Genomic DNA, 23745 nt, shown 5'->3' with positions numbered 1-23745 from the left:
CGCCTTTGTTGCAACAGGTGGGACAAGGTGCGGGCCGGGAAGGCGAGGATCTGCTGGGAGTCTTCTCCACCCGCAGCGGCTCCACAAACAATCCCTTGGATGCCTCAGCTCTGTGCGTTTACCCACTGGATGAGCTTGACAAACACATTGACTCCACCCGTGACCTCTGCTACACCCAGGATGGCCGGGTGGAGGGAAGAGGAGAGGTGGCCTACATAGAGTATGAGGTCAAGTCCAGCTGTGCCAACCTGCCCCTGGTAAGGATGCAGTGGATGAAGAAGGGGGGTTAAGTGTCTTTTTGTTATTTATTTTATTTATTTTAGTTATTTTTCATGGAAGAAGAGAAAAGATTTTGGAGCAATGGGCTTTAAAACAATGATTTTGTCATTAACATGCTCATCAAACTACAGTTTCTCTTTGGTCCCCTTAGCAGAATTGCATGCTACTTTGAATGCTTGTTACAGCATGGATGCTGGCCGTGTAGTACATATGCATATACATTAGGGCTATACATCAGGATGAATTGTTCCCTGCTGTCTTTACGCACTTAAGTATATTGACTCAATTGGTTTCAGTGGTCACAAAAAGACAAAACAGCACAGTAACAAGGGATGACTGGATTGCCGAGATTAAGCTTAGTAACCGGAAGAATGAAGGCATTGTAATGAGGCCCTCGTTGAAAAGCCCAGAGCTCCCAGATGCCCCAGGAGTAGCTTTGCCCAGCTGCAGCCCTCCAGTGACCCCCTCTGCTGCCCTGCAGCCGCTCAGGTCCTGCCAGCCCTCAGAGCCATTTAATGGGATCGTTAAGGATCAATAAACCAAGCTGACCCTGAATCAGCTGTGCTGCTGCTTAATGATGTCTGACAAGGAAGGATAGGAGTTTGTTTTTAATCAACTGACATAAGAGGACAGAGAGAAAGAAAGAGAGAGAGAGAAAGGGGTTGGAATATAAATATGGGAATAGAAAGACTAGCATACAAAGCGACAGGGAGAGAGAATTAAATAATCTAGAGGAAGACAAGGAGATGCTGAAAGAAACATAGATGATTGAATGAAGAAAGGTTGTATTAGATCACAGTTTCCCTTGCAACAACGATAAGCAATCTTATTTTTTTAATAAACAAACTGCGTAGATTACATATAAGATGTCCCAATCGACTTCCTCCTTTAGGCCCAATTATGTGGAGCCAGAGTTCAGAGACTAACCAGAAACAGGATTTAGAGTGGTTGTTTTGCGAAACCAAAAGAGCGAGTTGGCTGTGTCTCTATAAGTCTACTTTAATCTATGGTGCAATCTGCTTACGGTGAATTAAGAGGATTCAAAGGCTCTGAGGCAATACTAGGAGAGAATGGAAGACTAATTGAAAAGACGTGAACGTGAACTTGTTAGTCCAAAGTATTAAGATCACTAAAATAAATGTAATCCGGATGCGTTCAGTTCAGATAAATACATAAAATCAACAAACAACTCAAAACTTTCTGTCATGTGTTGTAGAATACCCTTAAGGCCTATCCCTGCGGCTCCGACCACACCCCCAGTCCAATGGCAAGCCGGGCACCGCTGGCGTCTAAAGCCGTGTGGCACACCTCGGCTGCCCGTCTCACTGCTGTGGCTGTCAGTGTCAGAGAGGGACACAGCATTGCCTTCCTCGGAGACTCCAAAGGGACTCTGCACAAGGTAGAACATCCTATGTCATACTTAGATTTTTGTGCCAGTTTCTTTTGGCCATTAGGCCTGCCCCAGCATGCACTGGGTGGGAAGCAAACTACTAGAGCTTACTAAATTTTGTGATTCATACTGCCCTGCCCTTATTGATGTTGCTGCCAAATTCTTCCAAGAATGTCTATGGATCATTTCCCAGCTAAGCAAACACACCTCACACTACATAAAACATTTACAACTATATTCAGGGATTGGTTTTCAAAAGTTTGTGCCAGCTCCCATCTACTTATGGGACTATGCATCGCAACTACAGCCTGGAAGATTCCAGTCATTCCAACGCTGACAGTTTTCCAACATACACAGACTAGCATACCACCATGATCCCATGCCTAATACATTTGCTTTTTTGTTCTGTAGAGCGCAGAATGTGATTATTGGAGAGTTAAACGTGATGCATTTTTGAGCTAATGTTTTAAAGGCGTTTTTTTGGAAGACTGGTGGAATGCATTTCACAAAAAGATTTTTTTTTTTAGCCTTGCCTTGTTTGTCTGACTACTGCTTTGTACAGTATTGTCCAAAACTGCTCTCTATCGCCACCTTTAAAACATCTCCGTAGATCTGATGTAGGGTGATTGTAGATAAAACTCTGCTGTGAGGTATTCGAGGAGTTATCATGTAGTAGGTCTGTTTTGCCATGTGTTTGGTGTGTGTGAGAGAGAGAGAGAGAGGGAGACGTAGAGTCAGACATAGTGCTTTTAGGTAGCAGATCAAAGCAGCACTACGTGTAGCCATCTGAAGTAAGCTATTGTAACAGGATTATCGTATCACAGCATGACAAATTCCACAGCATCCAGATACAGGACTCTATGTGTGCGTGTGTGTGTGTTTTTCCAAGTTAGACAGTGTGCGAGAGTTTCTTTGCAAAATAAATCCTCCTACTGACACATTTTAAGCTTCCTAATTAACAATCAATAATTCATTTATTCGGATATTTGTTTAATCCGAATTTTAAACCGGTGTGAAAATGAAAAGTTGTGTGGGGGGTTAGGTGCTGGATTATTTCTTGGTTAGTAACCCTAGATTTGCGATAACTCTGGCAAGATTTGCTGCCCGACGAGTTATCCTAAATTTAACCATTCGCGGTCAATGCCATTTTGCAAGACTTGTGCAAATCTTAGGTTACCATCTAGACACAACCCTATCTTGTTATCACCGTGATGTTGCCAGGCAACCAGCAGAGACTTATCATTTTTACACTTTAATTTTCATATTGATTCGTCAAACAAGCTATAACGTGTTAATTAGCGAGCATTGAGTGGGGTTGATCTTCTAATCTAAGTGTCTTTAAGAAAGCGAATAATAGTATTTCCCAAAATGTTAAACTATTTCTTTAAGGTTAGAGTAGGCATGTAGGACATAATTTAAATTGCTGCGTTTTGTTAGTTGATTGACCAATATTTTCTTGTTTGCCTACGTAGCTTAATCTCTCATTCGCCTGTCAGGTATTTCAGCTTCAATACAGCATCAAATTCTCTCCCATATATGACATGCAAAACGACAAAGTGCAAAACTCACCAAGTATTACAGAGCTACTTTCCATGCCATTATGTGTTGAGTGCATTCTCTTAATGGGACAACTGATTCTCCATTCTGTTCACAATGATCAAGTGAGAGCCTTCTGGAAAGAGGCATAAAAACATCTGCTAATCTCATTAACATGAGGTAACATGAGAGTTTGAAGGCCTGGGAATCACTTCCAGAGGTGTCTTCCTGTGCTTCATATTCGATTTGACTGTGCCGTAATCACATTCATGGCCACTTCTGCTGCGATCCTGCACACATGATTTGATTAGAGTTTGAGTTGTAAACTGAAGAAGACATTCGTTCTGCATCATTTTATTTTTTGTCAGCTCTTATAGGAATATACCAATTCTCTTGCTAGTGATCTATAATATCATATACCACAATTTCTGAAGTTTTTCTGGTGCACTTCTTCAGGTATATCTGGGCCAAGATGGCCATGTGGAGGTATATGCGAACACGACAATCCAGCCCAACTCACCCATTAACAGTGACCTTTTATTGGACCAGAATGGAGCACACATCTACATCATGACCAAGACTACTGTAAGTATAAATATGTAGCATCACTGTTTTGGAGTCCAGCAGATTATGTTAGCAAGTAAGCTTTCACATCTTTACTCAACAGATGTACAAACAGCTGTAGGCTACTCTTTTTGGTGTGTCTGTCCATTCAACCATTCACCCAGATGTCTCCATACATAAGACTAAACATGGCTTGTCATTCATTGTCAGACAATTAATCGTTTGTCAGAGTTTTGTCAGGCTTTAATACTTCCTCAAGCTGTGTCTCTCTCACAGAAAAATGAGATAAAAGAAAAAGAGGCAAACATAAGAGAAAACAGAAAAGCCAGCTGGCTGTCGAGGTCAGAGGTCACTATCCCCACTGTGATGGGTACAACAGTCAGCAGGAGGTGTAAGGTCAGACATAACAATGGTATTGATCAGAGAGAGTGGCCTTCATTGTGTTGACACACTCCCTACAGAGTGTCTGTGTGGGTAGCCATAGATGCTGATGAATGGATATGGGAAACTGCTAGTCTATACATTGAATGGCTTGTCTCATTTCTAGACCACTGAACGCTTTAATCTGAATGTAGAGCTGTAGCCAAGTCAAAAATAATTATTATTACAAGCATTACAATCGTCATAAAGCTACTGATTGAGTGTCATGAGCAGATTGACATTCAGTTTCTTGGAGTTAGACATATTGTGTTTATGAGTGTGGGCAAAGCCAATGAACCACTGTTTCTCTGGCTTAATAATGCTAACTGGACCCACATAAAGAGGTAAATATGTAATGCCATGACACCTACAAAAGCACTCATTCATTACCAAATGACAGAAAGAAAAAAATACTGTATAACTTTGTAAATTTAGGAGTTGAATGCTCTGGGTAAGCCTAGGGTCTGCCAGTAAGTGGACGCTGAGTTGTTTTTTTTAAAACTTAAAATCAAGATACATTTGAAGCTCAGCAGACTCAACTAGTATTATGATATCTATCTAGCTAAATAGCTGTGAGCTAGCTAGTACTGTTAGTACTATTTTAAAATAGGTTGGCATTATAAGCTAACCTAGCCAATGATAAATAACTAGCTTGATTAGACTAACACTTCAAGAGCACTAAGTTGCAGCTCACACACTGAAAAAGGCAAGAGGTAAAAGAAGTATCATAAACAGGTAATAATACGGCCCTTAACAATGTCATTAATAGTTGAAAAAATACATTGTTTAGTTTGAATCTCAGATTAGCTTAACTAGCTGGCTAGTATGTCAGGAGGGCAAATGTTAACGTTAGCAAGTCAACCTGTATAGCTTAAAATGGCTAGACTGTTTTTTCGGTCAGCCACACAATAAACTTGCAGTTGACTTAAAACCTAAAAGTTATTAAAAAAAGTTTTAATTACAATACTTGCCTGTTGCTATCCAGGTAAGCTAGTTAGCTACAAGCTAACAATGAACAAACCATGAAAGCAATTGTTATAAATACATATTTTTATTTTATCAATTATATTTTTGAAAACAAAACAAAAATCAAGGGAGCTACACATAACAAGTGGAGAATAGTTTTGAAACAAGTTTTTTTTTTCTTTTTTTTTTTTTTTAAACAATTAAGTAATAACAAAGTAATGATCATTCCGCTTACTCAGTCAGTATGCAAGTCTGTAACATTGTGGTTGGCTATCAAATTATTTAAGGAACTATAGGATATAATAAGGAACTTTTTCATGCTTTAATGAAGGACTCGGATTTCTTTTAATTGCTAACCACAACGATTGGTATCCACCTAATTTTTGACTTCATAAGTTTGTCTTTGAGTACTCGCTTATCATCATTTTCAGGTAGAGAAGCGTCCAGTGGCAGAATGTGGGGACCACCTGGACTGTCAGTCCTGTTTGTCTGCCAAAGACCCCTACTGTGGCTGGTGTGTCCTGGAGGGACGGTGAGTCAGTGTACATGTAATGGTGGGGCTAATGCAAATGCTCTCTTGCATCTCTGTCTACTTTCTCTTTCCTTGACTCTCTTACTTCTCTGTGTTATTTCAGGTGTGGCCAGCGCTGGGAGTGCCAGAGAGGGTCTGTGCAGGGCCAGTGGCTGTGGAGTTTCAACCAGATGCAGCAGTGCCTCAGTATCCAGCACCTCAGCCTCTACAACATCAGCCGTGGGGAGAAAACTGATGTAATGCAGGGGGGAGGGGGGGGGATAGATGGGAGTAATGCACATTAATACTCTCCTGTGTGCCAGTTGTAGTCTTTCTTCACTCCTTCCATCTCGCACATTAGACACAACACGTTTTACATTACATTAATCGGTTTCTGCTCACTTCATTTCTTTTTCCATTTTTTATCTTTCATCTCTTGATGTCCCTTTTCCATTCTGTCTTCCTACCTCAGATTACAGTGTCAGTAGAGGGCCTCCCAAGCCTAAGAAAAGGAGAGGCCTACTCTTGCTTTTTCCAGGACACAGAAGCTCCTGCCTCACTCACCAACACTGGTGTGATATGCTCCACCCCTGATGCCAGCAGTCTGCCCCCCATTAGCCATGGAGATGGTGAGTTTTTTTTGTATTTGTTCAGCAATTGTACCCAAGGGGTCAACTTTTTTCTGTATTTACATAACATACAAAGTAGGGTGCAACAAGGACTGTCGTTTTTAAAATCTTTATTGCAAGTCAGAAATGTGGAATTTACAAAACTGCCAAAGCAGCACTATGATGATTATAAGAACGACAAAAAAGTTGGTCAGATCATTTGAAGCTAACATAATGGTAACCGGTTTGTTCTGATGCAGAGTTTGTGATGGTGACCCTGTCGCTGCGTTTCACGAACGTGACGGTAGCAGAGACAGAATTCACCTTCTACAACTGCAGCTTGGTCCAGCAGCTCTCTGGACGCAGGCCGTGAGTACACGCGCATACATGTCATCACTCAACACATATTATCAAATCTAATCTAGCAGAATACATTATGTGTCTACCATGGCGTTTTCAGCTTGTGACATCTGAAAGAATGCTTGGTTGCACATTAGATGTCTGACTGAGACTGGTTAGATCTTGCGCATACTGTAACTAAAGCCATGCATAGTTGTTTTGACATATTCAAGATTCCTGAACGTGTGCTATATGTTGTTTGGGGAGAATTGCATTTTTATTGTCACTAATTTTCATCATGATTTTTTTTTTTTTTTTTTTGCTGTGGGCTCTGCTAGATGCCAAGGGTGTGTTGGCAGTCGCTGGGGGTGTAACTGGTGTATCCACCAGCATGTCTGCACGCACAAACACACCTGCAGCCAAGGAGTCACCATCTACAACCAAAATGTGAGTCTCTTTTGTGAGTCTATATTTTTTTGAATATTTTGTCCACCCCATTTACATCATCAGTGTATACTGTATATTTAGGGAAACCACTGTCTGGAATGTAATTAAAACGCACTAGGTTTGTTTTGCTTAGCATGCATCATACTGTTTGGTGTAGTTTTCCGTTTGTTTTCTGTTTGTCTTTTTTAGTACAGTTTTTACCATGAATCATGTTTTTTTTACTCATAAGTTGCTTCTTATTGTATTTGCACACCCGTCTGTTTTATCCTAATTTTGTCTCCCCCCTGCTTTTTTTTTTTCTTGTCCTCTCCTTTCCTCGCTTGTTCACTACTCCATCATCAAGTTCAAACCGCCAACACCCACCATCCCACCTCCCACCAGAAATTTGACCCCTTTACCTCCTACTGTCTGGGCTGCTACAACAACAACAACAACAACAACAACAACAGCCACAAGCACAACATCACAGCCACCACCCACAGAGACACCTACCCCCACCACAGCAGCTGTCCCTTCAACTTCCACCACAGTGACACCACCCACCACTTCTAATGCTGAATCAACCTCCCCCCTTACCCTGGCCACAACTTCCCCCTTGGTCATGATCTTCAGCCAGGCCACTACCATACACACCAATGTTACTACCACAAGTGGGTCCCCCCCTGATGTGGAGGGAACTACAGAGGGAAATGCTGGCACTACAATAGGTTTTTCAGAAGATGAAGTGACTGAAACCTTGAATAGCACTGACAAAACTCCCCACACTACATTACCCAGCAGCACTAGTGGCATGTTAGACCCTGACCTGAGATTTTTAGGGCCATCTGGTGAAGCGCTGGGCTCTTCCTCTGACGTAAGCTCAACCACCTCCAGCGAAGTGTCCCTTTTAATAGACTTCGCTATCAGTGACAATAAGGAGTCCATTCCTCTGGGCAGCTCTGAAGAGAAGGACTCCCCTCCGTGGTTGAATGAGTGGGAGAAGCCAGAGGGAGAGACTGACATGGAGTCTACTACAGGTTTATCTGTTGCAGGCGCCAGCGAAAAGCCGTTCATCTATACACAATCACCTGAAACAGTTATTGACCCCAACTCTGAATCTGCAGCAAACTACCAATCAGATTCTTCAAATGACCTTTATTTTCTGGTGAGTGCAGAAGCCACGTGTGCAGCTAGTCTAGAAAGTCGTACTGTTGCTCAAGTTTTTAGAAAAGTTACACATTTTGGGAACTGCAATTTTGTGTGATTTGTTTTGCCAAGAGTTAGATTAGAAGAAAGACACTGCTCTCATTTATGTCTGTTAAATATGAAGCTACAGTCAGAAGGCGATAAGCTTAGCTTAGCATAGAGACTGAAATCAGGGGGGAAAACAGCTAGCTTGACAGATATTAGAGTTGTATCCACTTTGGACAAAAAAAGGTGAATAAGCATAATTTCCCAAACTTACTTTTAAGTGTCCTGTATTGCAAAAAGTATGATTTCCTGTTTTGTTTTTTTTATTATAAAGCAGGTTGAGGGGCTAAATACTGTTATAGTATCAAAACGCTCAATCCACAGAGAAAATTCACACAGCTCATATTCAGAAACTGTGCCTTCTAAACAAGCCGTCATGACCTCTGTGCGGTTGTGATGTCACAACTATACTATATATAGGTAAAGTGCCGTTACAGTCATTCCCCAGGCTACAATGACGGTACAGAGACGCTGAGAGCGCAGATATGGAAGACAGGTAATCACTGACCAGAGCAGACTGGGCTTTTTTTTAGGAGGTGGGCTTTAAGAGACAGGCGCTTGAATGGAGCGTTTCAGACAGAGGGAGAATACAGGTATATTGAGACAGCAGTATGAGAAAAATAAAGTTTTTTTTTTTTTTTTTAACATTAAGGGTTTTCACACATACCTCATTTGGTCCGGACTTTCTGACTTTTCAGTTTGATCTGAACCAAAATTACAGGTGTGAAACCTTCCCCGGACCACGGTCCGGATCAAAAGACCAAATTTTGGTCCGATAAAAAGAGGTGGTCTTGGTCCGGACCTAACTGAACCATGGTCCGGTTCGTTTATAGTGTGAAAGCATTTTTTGGATGGTTCAGACCAAATACAAGAAGCTCTGGCAGGCTCTCCTTGTGTTACAAGACTGGGGAATAGCTCCTTTTAAAGAATAGCTCGGTGCTTAGTGTGTAGGCTACATGAGAGAGTGTGTGACGGTGAATGCGCTCAGAGCAGACAGCAGTCGGCTATCAGAGCAGAGAATACATCAGCAGTTTATTTGTTAAGTGGTAGTAAATGTACAGTGTAGGTTTCCGTTTGTCTCTGAATAAATGCTCCAGAAAGAAAGTTCCCGTGTCTTGCTTCTCAACATCACAACAAAACAAAAAGAGCCGTGGCAGTTGGGGAGAGCAGCAGTCAGTTGAAAAAACTCCGACCCAGAGAGAGGATAACGGGGAAGCCCGTCAACAAACCAATCAATTATCAGTATCTGGAGATGCAGCTCACGTATGTGATGACGGCAGGACGTAGTTTTGTCACGTTTAGATCTTTAGTGCGCTTGCATAACTGCAGTGTGAAACCAAAACTTACCAGATCAAATGTTACAATGTAACAAAAACATGAACCTTGGTCCGGACCTTGGTTCAGACTTTCAGGTGTGAAAACGCCCTAAAGCATGTGAACGTGTTCTAGTAGAAACACAAAGTACAAGTATGAACCAGAAAATGAGCATGATATGGGGCCTTTAAAAGTACTGTGTAATTAACCTAGCAACATCTAAGCTTTACTCTGCAGTAAAACTAGTTGGTCCTCATTCTACAGCAGTGCAAACTATGAGAAATACTGAAAACAAGACTTTACAACCCTGCTGTTATCTTTATTAGCTCTCCTGTCAACAAAAAACGGCAAATGACTGACACAAAGTCAATGTAATCTCAGACGCGAGGATGGAACTGAGAAATTCAAGGCACTTTACTTTAAGGTCTTATTGACTCTTCTACCCACTCCATACCATTTCTGTTCATCTCACCCAATGATAGCTGCATTTTTCTCCTACAAGCTAAGGAAAGGTGATATCCCAGATCATGACATCAAGTCAACTCCCTCCTTGTTATTTACTTGTATGTCTAATGTTTCATTGCTGTGGTGTGTTTTTGGGTTTGTGGTCACCTAGTTTTTGCCTTTTTGAGTTCCATGTTTTGTTTGCAGTTCCTTTGTTTTCATAGTCTCCCATTTCTGACTTTCTGCTAGGCTAGAAATAAGACGGGATAGCTACTTACATGTTAGATTTGGACAGTCTTACTGACAAATCTAGGTTCGGTGGATTGGAGGAGAATGCCCTTATTCTCAGTACCAACTGTAATGTTTATGTTAGGAGGAATGATTATTTTAGGCAGATTTTCATAGCTCACGCTAAGTCCCTTTAGTTCCAGTCAGAGCCAATAGCAACAGTTAAGTGCAACTCTTTTGATGTTGTTGCACACATGCTCAATGTCTATACAAAATGTGTTAGGATCAAGGCAGAAGAACTTGTGTGACCTGCACAGAGCCCTAAGCTGAACTTCTTTAGTATGAACTGGAACATGAGCCAGGCTTAATTGTAGCACCTAACCCTTATGCTATTTATTCAAACATCTAGTGGAAGGCTGACAAGAGACGAGAGGCAAAAGACATACGAGTCTGTGATAATGGACACTTGTTCAAAGAGATCCTTTTGAGTAGGATCTAGATATAGGTTTATAGCTGCATTTTTTTTTCCCCATATGTATTGCTGTTTCTCATTGTAATGGTTAATAATGTGTCACCAGGAATGTCCGTGTGTGGAGAAAGTTCAGGATTCTTCTCTTCTCCCTGTCAATGTGGAGAGGAAAGTCACTCTAGTGGGACAACACCTAAACCTGTTTCAGGTAATGTATCCATCCCTAGGGTCAACCGTCTTTTGCCTTAGTCGGGCAAGACTGCATTAAACCCATATTCATGCAGGTTATTATGATCTTTGAACATGAAAACATATCCATCGGATAGCTTCAGCTAAATGGCTCAGGGATTTGTTGACATATCATCAATGAGTAAGCCTGTTTAACAGCAGTGTGTACGAGCAGCTTTGCAAACATGTTCTTTAAAGGTCCAATGTGTGGGAATTTCTCCCATCTAGCGTTGAGATCATATATCGCAATCAACTCTCTCGCACCACGCAGTTCAAAGTACATACTACAGCTACGGTAGCCTTCACGCTTCAAAAAGCCGGTCTCTTGCTCTTTTCAATATCATTTTTCTTTTTCTGGGCAAAGAAGAAGACTCCTGTTCCTGAAATTTGGATTTTGAATACGTGTGGTCCTCCATGTTTCCTTCTTCAAACTTGCCGGGGCCGGAAAGCTACGATACTAGGGCTGAACGATTTTTGAAAATAATCTAATTGCGATTTTTTTCCCAAATATTGCGATTGCGATTCGATATTCGATTATTTTTTTTAAGCTCTTTGTCTTCTGTATTATTCAACAAAGAATAATAATATAATAATGTATAGTATGAGCACACAATTACACACTAGACAGTTAAATAAGTAAAAATATAGTATATATCTATACACACACACACACACACACACACACACACACACACACTCCAGCCCCTCCCCCTCGTGAAGTTGCGTGCTGCCGTGTGCACTTGTTCAGAGAGGCTATCGTTGCGTTAGCTAGTTGCTGGTGTTCTTGCCGTGGGATTAACTGAACTGTAATAAAACTGTTGAAACACCGCGGCCACGCTGCTGTGAAAGCTCCCCGAACGTCATTTATCAGTCTGATTGTTACCCCTCTCAGTGGCAGCTCCTCCACTCATATCTTTATAACGGAGCTAACCGCTAATCAGAGCTAATCGTTGCCAACCGAGCCTTGAGTTCTCTGTGCCTGTATCCATTAACTGCATGTATAGACTCAAGCCCGAATAAAACCCTTCATTTTATTAAAATGGCTGCTTTTAAACTACAACTCAGAGTTGTTTGAATGACAGAAATCAGCTCAAGGTACGGCGTAGCGTTAGCGTGCTAGTTGATGCTTTCTCTGCGGAGTGCAGACTGATTTGCTCTCGCGAGTCATGTGACCAAATCGCAGCCTTTGCAATTAGGAAATCGCGTTTTAACATATCGCGATATTATCGCAAATGCAATTAACCGTTCAGCCCTATACGATACCCATTAGCAGCATTAGCAGCACCTGTGAGTTTATCATGTGACAGAGAAAACGCAAAAAGCGGAGCAGTATGTCCTGTGTGTCCCTTACCAGCTAACATATTTCAAGATGGCGCATGAATATGGAGCGTCTACCCCAGTTCATGCGAATGCAAAATGTCAAGCCAAAAAGAATACTTGGAATTGATGGTGGTGGTAAATATTCATGAAAAAGACAAGTTTGTGAACAGGCAACACATATTTTGATAATGAAAAACTAAAAACGTTACACACTGGACCTTTAAAGAAAAGTTCTGTTTCAGTTCATAAGGACATAAAGGCTCATATTAAAAGCTCTAAACCACATGGGTTTTAATGCATACTGTGGTTTAGGATAGATGTTCACTGCCATAACAAAAAGGGCATTATTATGTGAAAACTTGTAGTTGTTTTTTTTTTCTCCCTGAAATCGAAATTATACAAATTAGCTTTTGCAGTGACACTGTGGTACTGTGACAGTTGAAGAACCACGTACTGTACCCCTTCTGACATATGTTAAAATGTGTAATGTGTGTGTCTGTGTACCTACTGTACATGTATGTGTTTGTGTACATTTAGGATGAGAATTTGGACTACGAGTGTGTTTTGGACATTGAGAATCAGTCAGTGGTGGTGGATGCCTCCGTGGAGCCGGATGCCACTAAACTATCAGTCTTCTTTATCTCCTGCCAACCCCACCAGGTCAGAAATCATCTCAATATACTGATTTATCTGTGTGTTGTTATGTTTAGTCTACACTCTTCAAGTCTGGAAATAATGAGAGGGAAAATTAGGTGGAAGGTGGACTTTTACACACAGAGTGTTTTTGTTTGTTATTAATAATTTACTCGGAACGCTGCTTTGTCAACTTCTGACCCGTCCGTACGATCCTGTGATATTTTCTAGTAAGCTTACCCGCCCGACTCGCTCATCACCAGTGTATTGGCTTCTCTGTAGCCCCTCAAAACTTTGTTTCAATTCTTTGAAAGTATTTCTCTACAACATTAAATATTAACGACCAAATGATCAACAATCACAGTAAGGTGTGGGAAAAAAAAAAAAAAACAAAAAAAAAACATCCTTTGTTGTTATTACTCAAAAGACATTACTGAAAACTTCCGCTAATCTGCAACTTCAGTGCGGGCGGTGGTTTGATTCCACCAACACTGCTGGGAACATAAGCAAACAACCCCACAACTTCCATCCCATTCTGAAATGTTTCTTAATTGATTGGTGGTAGCATTCATAATGACTGTAAATCACTGTAAGTCAACAAAAAGAAAGGTCATAACCAAAACCAATAAACCCATGGCATGCTGTGTTAACAAAAATCAATAAACTGCTGTTTCTTGATCATGTACATCTGTTAATCCATGGGTCTGTTTCATTAGCTCTCATAACAAGGTCATTTTGACACATACTGTAGCTGCTTTGCACATGGATGTGCATAACATCAACTCGTATACCATATCACACGTAGTGCTTCTGCTGGTTAGGCTGTTAATTGTTGTTCTTGTTTCAGTATGCCTATTCTGCCTTGATGGAGGAATACCCAGCCATGATCAACGTGAGGAGAAAAAACAACTTCCTGATCGACAGCGCTGAGGATCTGTATGGTGTGTGTTTTTGCCAGTTGTGTCTCCTATGTGAGACCATGTTATAGTAGTTGTGTGTGAGAGATGTGAGGCAATCGGATTACATGCAGTAGCGGGTACATATTGAATAGCTGTTTGACATACAGTATGATAATAAATATATATATATAAGTTCCTCACAGACTTCTCCTTTCTCTCCCTCGTTTCAGTGACTTTGTTCAATTGTTCAGTGGGGCGGTCAGACTGCAGCCGATGTCGTACTGCCGACCCGAAGTATGGCTGTGTTTGGTGTGGTGGTGCTGCTAGCTCTCACTGTGTGTACCAGGACTCCTGCACAGAGGAGATCAAACTCACCTGTCCTGCACCCGTCATTCATTTCGTAAGAATTTTTTACCCTTCTTATGAACACAAGGAGCACTTAGACACTTAGGTTATTTTTGCTTTGAGAGAGAAATTAGGAAAAATTAGAGAAAAAAGGGGTAGAAGAATTAAATACTTATTTTGCTTATTTAAATCCAGCTCTGTGTCATGGCAGTGTGTGCAGATGAACGGTCTTTGGCTTCCCTCCATCGCCGCAGCGTATGGAGCTCCCAGCTGGTCAGAGCGGTCGAGGTCTGCCGAGACCCGAAGAGGTTCGCGTCTCTGGTGGAACTCGAGCGACCTCGGCTGCCCCGAGCTCCGTGCACTGGCGCCATGGAGGGAAACCAAAAACACCATTCATCTAAACACACTGCCCACACAAAGATGACACAGAGATGGATTCATATCAGCAAAGTATGCCTTAAAGTTGCAAATGATTTAATTTTTGTGTATGTGTATGGCCTTTTGTGTTGGAAACACTTACTGTCTGAGAAAAGCAAGACACGTTCAAATACAATATGATCTGAGCTATCATCTCGATTTGACTGCTGGACTAGTTTTACACTCTCTTTTATCCCCCTTCTGGATGTTTTGAATTGAGGGTTTGAACATTTGGGTTAGTGGCAAATAAGTTTTTACCCCTCAGTTTGTATTCAAACTGTTTATCAAACCAAAAACCCAGTTTCATACATGTTATTGAACCATGAGTTCACTGTATCATTACATCTCTCCTGGACTCCCATTTATGTCACGCTGTCATGGTATATCTGAACCATTATGTCAGAACAAGACAGGGTTTACATTTCATACGTTTGGTCCTCTTGTGTTTCAGTTGGACCCGGTATCCGGTCCCGTAGAGGGGGGCACAGTCGTGACTATTTCAGGCTCTAACCTCGGCCAGAGAGCTGAAGACATTCAGAACTCAGTCACAGTAGCTGGGGTCCCCTGCAGTGTCATCCACAGCAGATATGAAGTCTCCTCAAGGCAAGTCGTTGGTACACACCTGAACATAAACTGCTTGTAAAGTTTTTTTTCTCCATGTTTTGCAATCGTATGTCTTCATCTTGTAGGATAGTGTGTGAGACTACAAGCAGTGGAGGAGAGAAGAGCGGCCAGGCCTCAGTCAAAGTGAGGGGAGGACAACTCGGACTATCTGCTCAGATCTTCAGCTTCCAGGTAAATGCCTCAGTAGTATTAGTATAGTAGTCAGTATGTTACATGTACAGAAAAAAAAACACTTTACTTAGAGAAATCAGGTAACCTTGTGAATTTGGTAATGCAAATTTGTGTCTAACTGTGGCAGCTTGTCTCCATTAGAGCACAGCTTGTCCTCACAGCACGAATATGTCTGAATTTTACAGTACAATTTTCTTGTTTTTGATTTCTAACTTGTAGTCTTCAGACCCAGCCGACGCTGACTCAAGTGACATCACTTGAGGACATTTATCAGACTTCACGCAGCTCCCTCTGCAACAAAAGGCTTGCCTATCTAAATGCATTTAGACCCACTGAATATCTACAGAAACTCCCGCTACACCCTTTTAGCAAGCCTGCCTCAGTCTTGCAGGGTTGTATAATTTTTCTGAAGCAAGTAAACAAGCATTTAAAAAAAAAAAAAAAAAACATCTCTGGGGCATTTTCACACCCAGTTCACACGCAGCAGTTAATTTGAGTGCTTGCATGTTTCCCCTCTGAGTTTGGTTCAGTAACATATATGAGAACACAGTAATCGCTCTTGGGTGTGGACCAAAACATACTGTACACACCAAGACCTCACTGGGATTTTTTTCTAAACTAATCCTGAAATGCCTCATTTGGAGAATGTGATACAAATGTGATCAAATGCAACTTTAGGAAGCATCTAGAATGATTGTTTGTAACTATCCACAAATGTAGCTGTTTATTGTATGTTTGTTTATCCAAGAAAAAGAGAGTGCTTTCCCACAGAAGATCTCTGACCAATTAAGGAAACAGCAGCTCCCACATGGCTTTTGCTAATTAGACTTGACTTGAAATTGTGCCGTGTGAAATGTCAGTGCACCACTGCAATGCAATAAAGTAACAGCATGTCTCCTTAATTACATTACAGTCAAAGGACTGTAGGTTTGACAACAGCCTTAATTAATTGGCCCACGTGACACGCAAATGAATTGTTTTATTGCTGGCTGCGAGGCAACCTTCTAGTGTTTCCCAGAATGCCCCGGTGTCTCCTTTATCTTCTCAATAAATCACCCGCTCCGAATCAGATTATTGATTATACTTTTTCTCTCTCTCGCTCTCTCTCTCTCCCCTATTTGCATCTCATCTTTTTATCTTCTACTCGTCTCTCCATCACTAGAATCCCGTACTTAGCAGCATCTTCCCCCAAAGAGGGCCCAAGGCCGGGGGCTCCTCCCTCACCATCAGAGGCCAGAGACTGAGGACTGGACACCCGAGTGAAGTCAGCATCCTAATCGGAGGAGTGCCGTGTATTGTGTAGGTGTCTCAAATTGACCATGAATTAGGAGTATGAGTTTACGTTTAAGAGTTATAAAAGCAAACTTTCTCTTTGTGTAGCAGAATGATTTGTGTTTGGTATAAAATGACTAGAAAGTGGGTAAAAATGTAAAAAAAAAATTATATATATATGTGTCCACCTCTGTTCAGGCTGAGCATCCAGGAGGACCAGATCAGCTGTCTGACCAGAGGCAGCAACAGAACAGGAGAACATGGCATCACCGTGCGGTTTGGTGGCACAGAGCGACACCTACAGGGTATGGTGTATCATTACACCCCCAACCCCAACATCTCAATGGCTGCTCCGTCGAAAAGCTTTCTCAGGTGGTTATCAGTCTCAGTAGAGCAATCTTTAGGGCATTCAAATATTTCCTATCCATTGTATAATTTAATGATGCATGTTACACTGGTAATTGCTGTGATGGCACTGTTCTCTTAGAGCAAGAAAATCCCAGCTCTATCTTAAGCTTATGGCCTGGATGCAGTTCAAAGTGAAGGTTTAAGTTTTGCTGTTTAAACGGAGACATTAGGCAGTCTAGATTAGTGAATGGCCAGAAAGCCTCTACTTGTGCTTTTGCTCAGGCGTTTCAGAGGCTGAAAGCTTAGTGTGGTAGCTCAGGATGCTGATTTGTTTGTAGAAACATTTGCAAGCGATGATCATGTCTTACAGCTCAATGCTGAGTTTTCATTTCCTTTTTTTTGTTAAAGTTACAGAAAACTTGTTATAAAAATGTAGTAGTCTAGTCTCTTTCTGTAGTCTTTAGTAAATACTAAATTCAAAGATTGTGGTGAAGCAAAATTTTGCGCTCCCGGCGGCCACTTACTTACTGAATATCCCCAGTCTGTTTTTTTAATCGTCACGTGAAATATAACGAATAAACCATTCTTTTCTTCTACTATCCCCTGCAGCGGAGGCCGAATCATCAGAGTTTCTGGTCAGAACCTGGATGTGGTCCAAGAGCCGAAAATGAGGGTCACCCTCAGTCCTCCTGATACTCTCCCTCCCAGGAGGAGAAGGAGCTTCAAAGGGAGGAATGAAGGAAGCCGGAACAGAGGACAGGATCGCCGGCGTCCACTGAAGAGATGGAGGAGGATCGTCCCCGAGGCGGACTGCCCTGAGGGTACACTCTGTCATGTCAAACAGGTAGGAAATGTACTCGTCTTCTAACTATGTGGATTTCAATTGTTTTCTTTGAACCTGTAGAGTTTATAAGCTAGTCAAAGTTAAAGCGGTAACGCAAATTCGTTTGAATGCCAAAAACTTTGGTAACACTTTACTTGAAGGTATCTACATAAGAGTGACACATAAACACATGACACTGTCATGACACATGAACCACTCTAACCCTAACCATAACTTGTTATGACAAAAACCGAATGACCCTTACTGACAGAAGCGTTATGTCATAAACGTTTATGACTTGTTTGTAATGTTTATGACACATTCATGACAGTGTCATGTCACTCTTATGTAGATACCTTCAAGTAAAGTGTAACCGAAACTTTTAACTAACACATTAAAGGACAATTCTGGCGCAAAACGAACCTAGGGGTTAATAACAGATGTGTACCCACTCGATCGTTCTCTGGGACATGTTTTCATGCTAATCGAATGTGTTTGTAGCTTGAAACAAGCTAGCGCGGACCGCTGATTAGCTTACAACACTAGTATTCGGGGCACAGGGAAAGTAAAAACAAATCGCTATTTTATACCACTAAAAAGGCTCAAAATATCACCACACTTCAACGGTAGCATAATGGGGGTCCCTAAATGTTAACCGAAGCGTTGATAACCTTGTAAGTGTACAGACAGTTTATTAAAAACATAGTTTAGAAGGACAGTAGCTCCCACGACGGCAGCCGCCTGCATACGAGAATGCAACTTCTTTATAATCAATCTTTTTAATAAATTGTCTGTATGGACTGCAGTGGGCTATAGACTAGGCATGGGCCGGTATACGATTCTGACGGTACGATAACCTTCAGGAAAAATGACACAGTATTGCGGTATTGCAATTACAGCTTTGAAATGTATTATTTATTTATTTTATGTCTGGGTAAAAAAACAATTACTTTTTTCTAGTGAACACAATGTATTTTACTTTTAAACACACTGCACACTGACAAGGAGACGGATTACTAAACTGCAGTTTCTCTCCTTGACCATTCATAAAAAACAGCTCATACCTTAGGAACAGTATGACAGAAAATGTTAGTGGTTTTGAAACCGTGACTTTTTCAAACCGCGGAATACCTTGAAACCGGTAACCGGCCCATACCTAATACTACCTGTAGACTGGAGTTTCTGAACTGGTCCACGTTATACCATGTTGATAAGAGTAATAAATACTTGACAAATATCCCTTTTAAGTATATTTTGAACAGTTAATAAATGTGCGATTAAGTGGATTGATAGCAATATTTATGCATGTACTTATGCAGTGATTTTGTCTATGCCTTTTTGTATTCATACTACTGGATATCATTGGTTTGATCGCAATTAACTATAGACAATTATGCAATTAAATCACGACTAAATATTTCAATAAATTGACAGCCCTAAAATAAGCCTAATTTTTTTTTTTTTAAGTTGTCTTAAATACAACTCATCATGGAGAGTGGTGATGGTGTGTATTATTTTCCTTTACGTGGGTGGTGATGGCGCAGTGGATATGACACATGCTTTTGGTGTGGGAGACCCGCGTTTGATTCCCACTGCGATACATCAACCAATGTGTCCCTGAGCAAGACACTTAACCCCTAGTTGTTCCAGTGGCGTGTAACCTCTGACATATATAGCAATTGTAAGTTGCTTTGGATAAAAGCGTCAGCTAAATGTAATGTAATGTTATGCCCCTAATACACGTAACTTCACTGTTCCTGTGCTCCCCTCCAGTACGAGTCTCTCTGCACAGTGAACAGCTCCTCCCTCATCTTGTGTCCGACTCCGGCAGTGGGTCCAGAGGCCAGGAGGGCCAGGGTCAGAGTTCATTTCCTGTTGGACAGCCTCCATTTTGACTTCAGCACCGTGGGGAATGAAGCCTTCAGCTATGAGCCCAACCCGCAGCTCTACCTGCTGAACCAGAACGATCCCAGCAAACCGTACCACCACAAACCGGGCAGCATCATCTCTGTTGAGGTGGGCGCCAACAACTTCACTTCTTTCTACTCAAACTGTGTTTAAGAAATAGCCCCAGTGTATGAGCCAGTCTCCAGTGTTATAATTATCAACACTGTGATTTCCTACTTAGATAGTGAATATTGCAGTTTAACTCCAACTAGAGCTTTCCAAATTTTGCTGTACAATTAATTGCCTCAGAAATAGTTGCGATTACAATGTCATTGTCTCTTTCAGTCAAATTTAAAAAATATTAATTTATATATTGCTTTTTCCTGGGGACCTTGGCTAATGTAAGCAATTAATTGCAGTTAAACAAAGAAACAGGGATTATTTAAAAAAATATTGCGATTAGACTAGGATGTAATAATCGTTATAAGCCTAACTCCAACAGGTCATGCTGTATGTCATGTTGTTTCTTTCTTTCCCCTCTAGGGAGAGGACCTGGATCTAGCCATCTACAAGCATGAGGTGGAGGCTCGGATCGGGGCGGGGGTGTGCTCGGTGAAGACCCTGACCCACAACCACTTGTACTGTGAACCCCCGGCTCAGCAGCCCTCAGTCACAGCCAGCAAGAAACAGGACGGCATGGACAGTCTGCCTGAGTTCACAGTGAGTAAATGTTATTGTGTGAACCCGGAGTTCATGTTGCACATTTACATTCAGTATGACCCTTCTGCAGCCCGGGGCTCTGGTTAGGTTAAGCGGATGGATAATAAAGGGCAATTTATGTTTCGGCAATTTATGTTTCGGCATTAAATCGACGCCGTGGGTAAGTACGTAGGTACTAGAGCCCAACCGATATATCGGCGGGCCGATATTATCAGCCGATATTAGGCATTTTCCAAACTATCGGTATCGGCATTAATAATGGCCGATAAAAAAAAATAAAAATTAAAGAAACAATTTAATTTAATTTTTTTTTTAATATTCATTCATCAGAATCATTTATAGTGACAAATGATAATTGAATATTAAAAAAATAAAATAAAAACGGACAAAACACCCTTAAACCAAGTTATGAGTGCTGGCGTTGCATAGTTTGTCCACCAGAGGGCGCTCTACAACGTGATTTTTTTTTTGTTGTTATTGTCTTTTTGTTCAAAGGACTTTGTTTCATATCTTAAGTTCATATTTTTGTACATTTTATTTATCAGAACTTTAATATATTTTGATGTTCCTCTGTTCTGTTGAGACAAAAAAACAAACTATTATTTTTAAACTGCATTACCATATTATTTTAGTGAGGACTCATAAATAACTACAAATAACAAATGTTAAGGAAATCTGTTTTTTCAGCATTTCTGGATAAAAAAAAAATATATATATATATATATATATTTTTTTTTTTTATTATTATTTTTTTTTTTATCCAGAAATGCTGATATATCTGATTTTGAAATCATCAAATATTTGTATTGGTATCGTCCTTAAAAATCCTTTATCGGTCGGGCTCTAGTAGGTACGTGGAGATACCGACCCTAGGCAGGACCCTACGTGATAGCCTGACGTGCAACTCTCAAAAAAATCAAGGAAAGGGTTAACTTTTCCTGCTACAGATTTCCGACCGTGGTCAGAAAGCACAGGGGAGATATTCCGAGGGGCCATGTGTGTATGCTATTCTCTTAAAGAGATCGACGCACACACCAGTGCACAGGTATAAAGCATAAATCCCGCTTAAGGATTTTGGAGCAAATCGGTTAAGAGGAACAACAGTGTATGATTGCATGCTTAACCATCACTTTGACCTTTTCTCATTTTATTGTGTCAAAAAGTCTGTAACTGTGCTTTCCAGGTGAGAATGGGGAATCTAAACTTCTCTCTGGGCAGAGTGCAGTACGACAGCCAGGCCCAGTCTACATTTCCTCTGGAGGCTCAGGTGGGAGTCGGGGTGGGAGCCTCCATAGTGGCTCTCATTGTGCTCATCATAGTCCTCATATACAGGTAAACACTTTTAATTTAACTGACTTTCCGTACAGTCCTCAACAGGCTGCAATGTACAGTAGTTGGAATATGATTTTCAGTCATCCATGCTATTTTTTTCTACACCTGTCTTATTCTTCCTAACATAGTGCTGCTTTATTTCTTTGCCTAAATGTTTTCTGCATCGTTGTCGTTTTGTCAGGAGGAAGAGCAAACAGGCCATGAGGGACTACAAGAAGGTGCAGATCCAGCTGGAAAACCTGGAGACCAGTGTGAGAGACCGCTGCAAGAAGGAGTTCACAGGTACAGGCCAAAGCTTCTAACTTTTAGACCAATAACATCCGCTCAATAATTGTCCCAACATGTGGAAGATACTTTACACAAACTGAGGCCTCCTTTCCTTTTACCCTCCTTCAGACCTGATGACAGAGATGATGGACATGTCCAGTGATTTGGTGGGTTCAGGGATTCCCTTCCTGGATTACCGGGCATATGCCGAGCGCATTTTCTTCCCAGGCCACCGGGAGTCGCCCCTGAGACGAGATCTGGATGTCCCCGAGAGTCGAAGGCAGACCGTGGAGCAAGGACTGGTTCAGCTGTCCAATCTGCTCAACAGTAAACTCTTTCTCACCAAGGTCAGCCAGCATGGCTTCCTTAATTAAACAGATTATTAAATAAAGGGTTTGTTTTAAAGGTGCACTGAAGAGCCATTTACAACCACATTACACCTTGGGAACAGTTTGTTATTGGGAAAGATCTTCGCATAAAAATTCCCATCCTTTTTCTCACTCATACAGTTGCATTAAATGTTTTTGTGTAGAAAGTGTAATACAGCTTTTCAAGTACACTACATTTCCCAATAACTTGCTCTTACAGATAGATGAGGCACTTTTTCTTGACATCTTCTTGTCTTCGTTGTGTCTCCAGTTTATTCACACTCTGGAGGTCCAGCGGACATTCTCCCCAAGGGACCGGGCCTACGTGGCCTCTCTGCTGACTGTAGCCCTGCATGGTAAACTGGAGTACTTCACAGACATCCTGAAGACACTGCTCAACGACCTTGTGGAACAGTATGTGGCCAAGAACCCCAAACTGATGCTGAGGAGGTGAGGGTAAAGCCCATAGGTCAGTTTATCAAGGTATCTTTAGCACAGGTGTTTTCTTCATCCATACATTGTTTGCTTACTTTTCATTCTCCAGAACGGAATCAGTGGTTGAGAAGCTTTTGACAAACTGGATGTCCATCTGTCTGTTTACCTTTCTGAGGGTATGTACACTCATGTGTTTCACCTGACCAGAGATCAGTGAGTAAGGATTAATCCTGTTTTATTTAATTAAGTAAAAGAAAGAAGAAAAAGCAAACATTTGAGTAAATACACACAAAAAGCAAATACAACTTTGTGTAACATAACAATTATATATTTTATCTTATTTACTCCTTTATATTATGTCCTACTTAAAGCTATAGTGCGTAGTTTCTGTCGCCCCCATGAGGAATTCTAAGTAATGACAACAAAACTGTTGGCGCGTCCACATGATACAAGCCTTCCGTGATCGTGCACCCCACCCCTACTCCACACAGTTGCTAGTAGCCAAGGAGGACACGGAGGATTAAAAAAACATGATGGACTCTTCAGAAGAGGTCATTATCTTTACTCGAGTTTCTGCGCGTGAAGCGGACGACACCAGTTTCTGAACACAGCCATACTGAGAAATACAGAGAGAGTTGTGTGGAGCTGATAGTCTTAATTAGCTTTGTAGCAACTCATTTGGCAATGGCTTGAATGTAACGGACGTTCGTTAATATCAAAAAGTTACGCACTAAAGCTTTAACCTTGCAACTTTGTTGCTGCATTTTTTCCACAAGAATTAATACTATTAATATATTATATAATGCGCATGATGTAATGTTTGAAATGGAAAGTGTTTTAATTTTGTATGGCGTAGACTATGATGTTTATTCTCTGTACCTGGATCATAACATTTGATGCCATAACTCCTT

At 41.2% G+C, this 23745-nt stretch overlaps 1 protein-coding gene across 2 annotated transcripts in view; it reads left to right on the top strand.

Moving 5' to 3' along the window:
• The window catches only part of LOC116040903 (plexin-B1-like), a 71513-nt gene that overhangs the window by 31773 nt on the left and 15995 nt on the right, over positions 1-23745 (top strand). For both annotated transcript variants that reach the window (XM_031286633.2, XM_031286634.2), the window contains 25 exons: positions 18-257; positions 1496-1678; positions 3662-3790; positions 5587-5687; positions 5791-5923; positions 6139-6295; positions 6535-6643; positions 6952-7060; positions 7404-8204; positions 10855-10953; positions 12831-12953; positions 13774-13867; positions 14056-14225; positions 15039-15190; positions 15277-15382; positions 16545-16681; positions 16853-17026; positions 17612-17846; positions 19599-19841; positions 20256-20432; positions 21616-21764; positions 21946-22046; positions 22161-22378; positions 22671-22849; positions 22944-23010. In XM_031286633.2, the coding sequence (XP_031142493.1) occupies positions 18-257; positions 1496-1678; positions 3662-3790; positions 5587-5687; positions 5791-5923; positions 6139-6295; positions 6535-6643; positions 6952-7060; positions 7404-8204; positions 10855-10953; positions 12831-12953; positions 13774-13867; positions 14056-14225; positions 15039-15190; positions 15277-15382; positions 16545-16681; positions 16853-17026; positions 17612-17846; positions 19599-19841; positions 20256-20432; positions 21616-21764; positions 21946-22046; positions 22161-22378; positions 22671-22849; positions 22944-23010 (4386 nt within the window). The remainder of the gene's footprint in view (positions 1-17; positions 258-1495; positions 1679-3661; positions 3791-5586; positions 5688-5790; positions 5924-6138; positions 6296-6534; positions 6644-6951; positions 7061-7403; positions 8205-10854; positions 10954-12830; positions 12954-13773; positions 13868-14055; positions 14226-15038; positions 15191-15276; positions 15383-16544; positions 16682-16852; positions 17027-17611; positions 17847-19598; positions 19842-20255; positions 20433-21615; positions 21765-21945; positions 22047-22160; positions 22379-22670; positions 22850-22943; positions 23011-23745) is intronic.

The sequence above is a fragment of the Sander lucioperca genome, chromosome 12 (assembly GCF_008315115.2).
Source record: "Sander lucioperca isolate FBNREF2018 chromosome 12, SLUC_FBN_1.2, whole genome shotgun sequence".
In the NCBI taxonomy this organism is placed as follows: Eukaryota; Metazoa; Chordata; class Actinopteri; order Perciformes; family Percidae; genus Sander; species Sander lucioperca.
The sequence above is the reverse complement of the archived record's forward strand: the minus strand, read 5'-3'. Positions and strand labels throughout refer to the sequence as shown.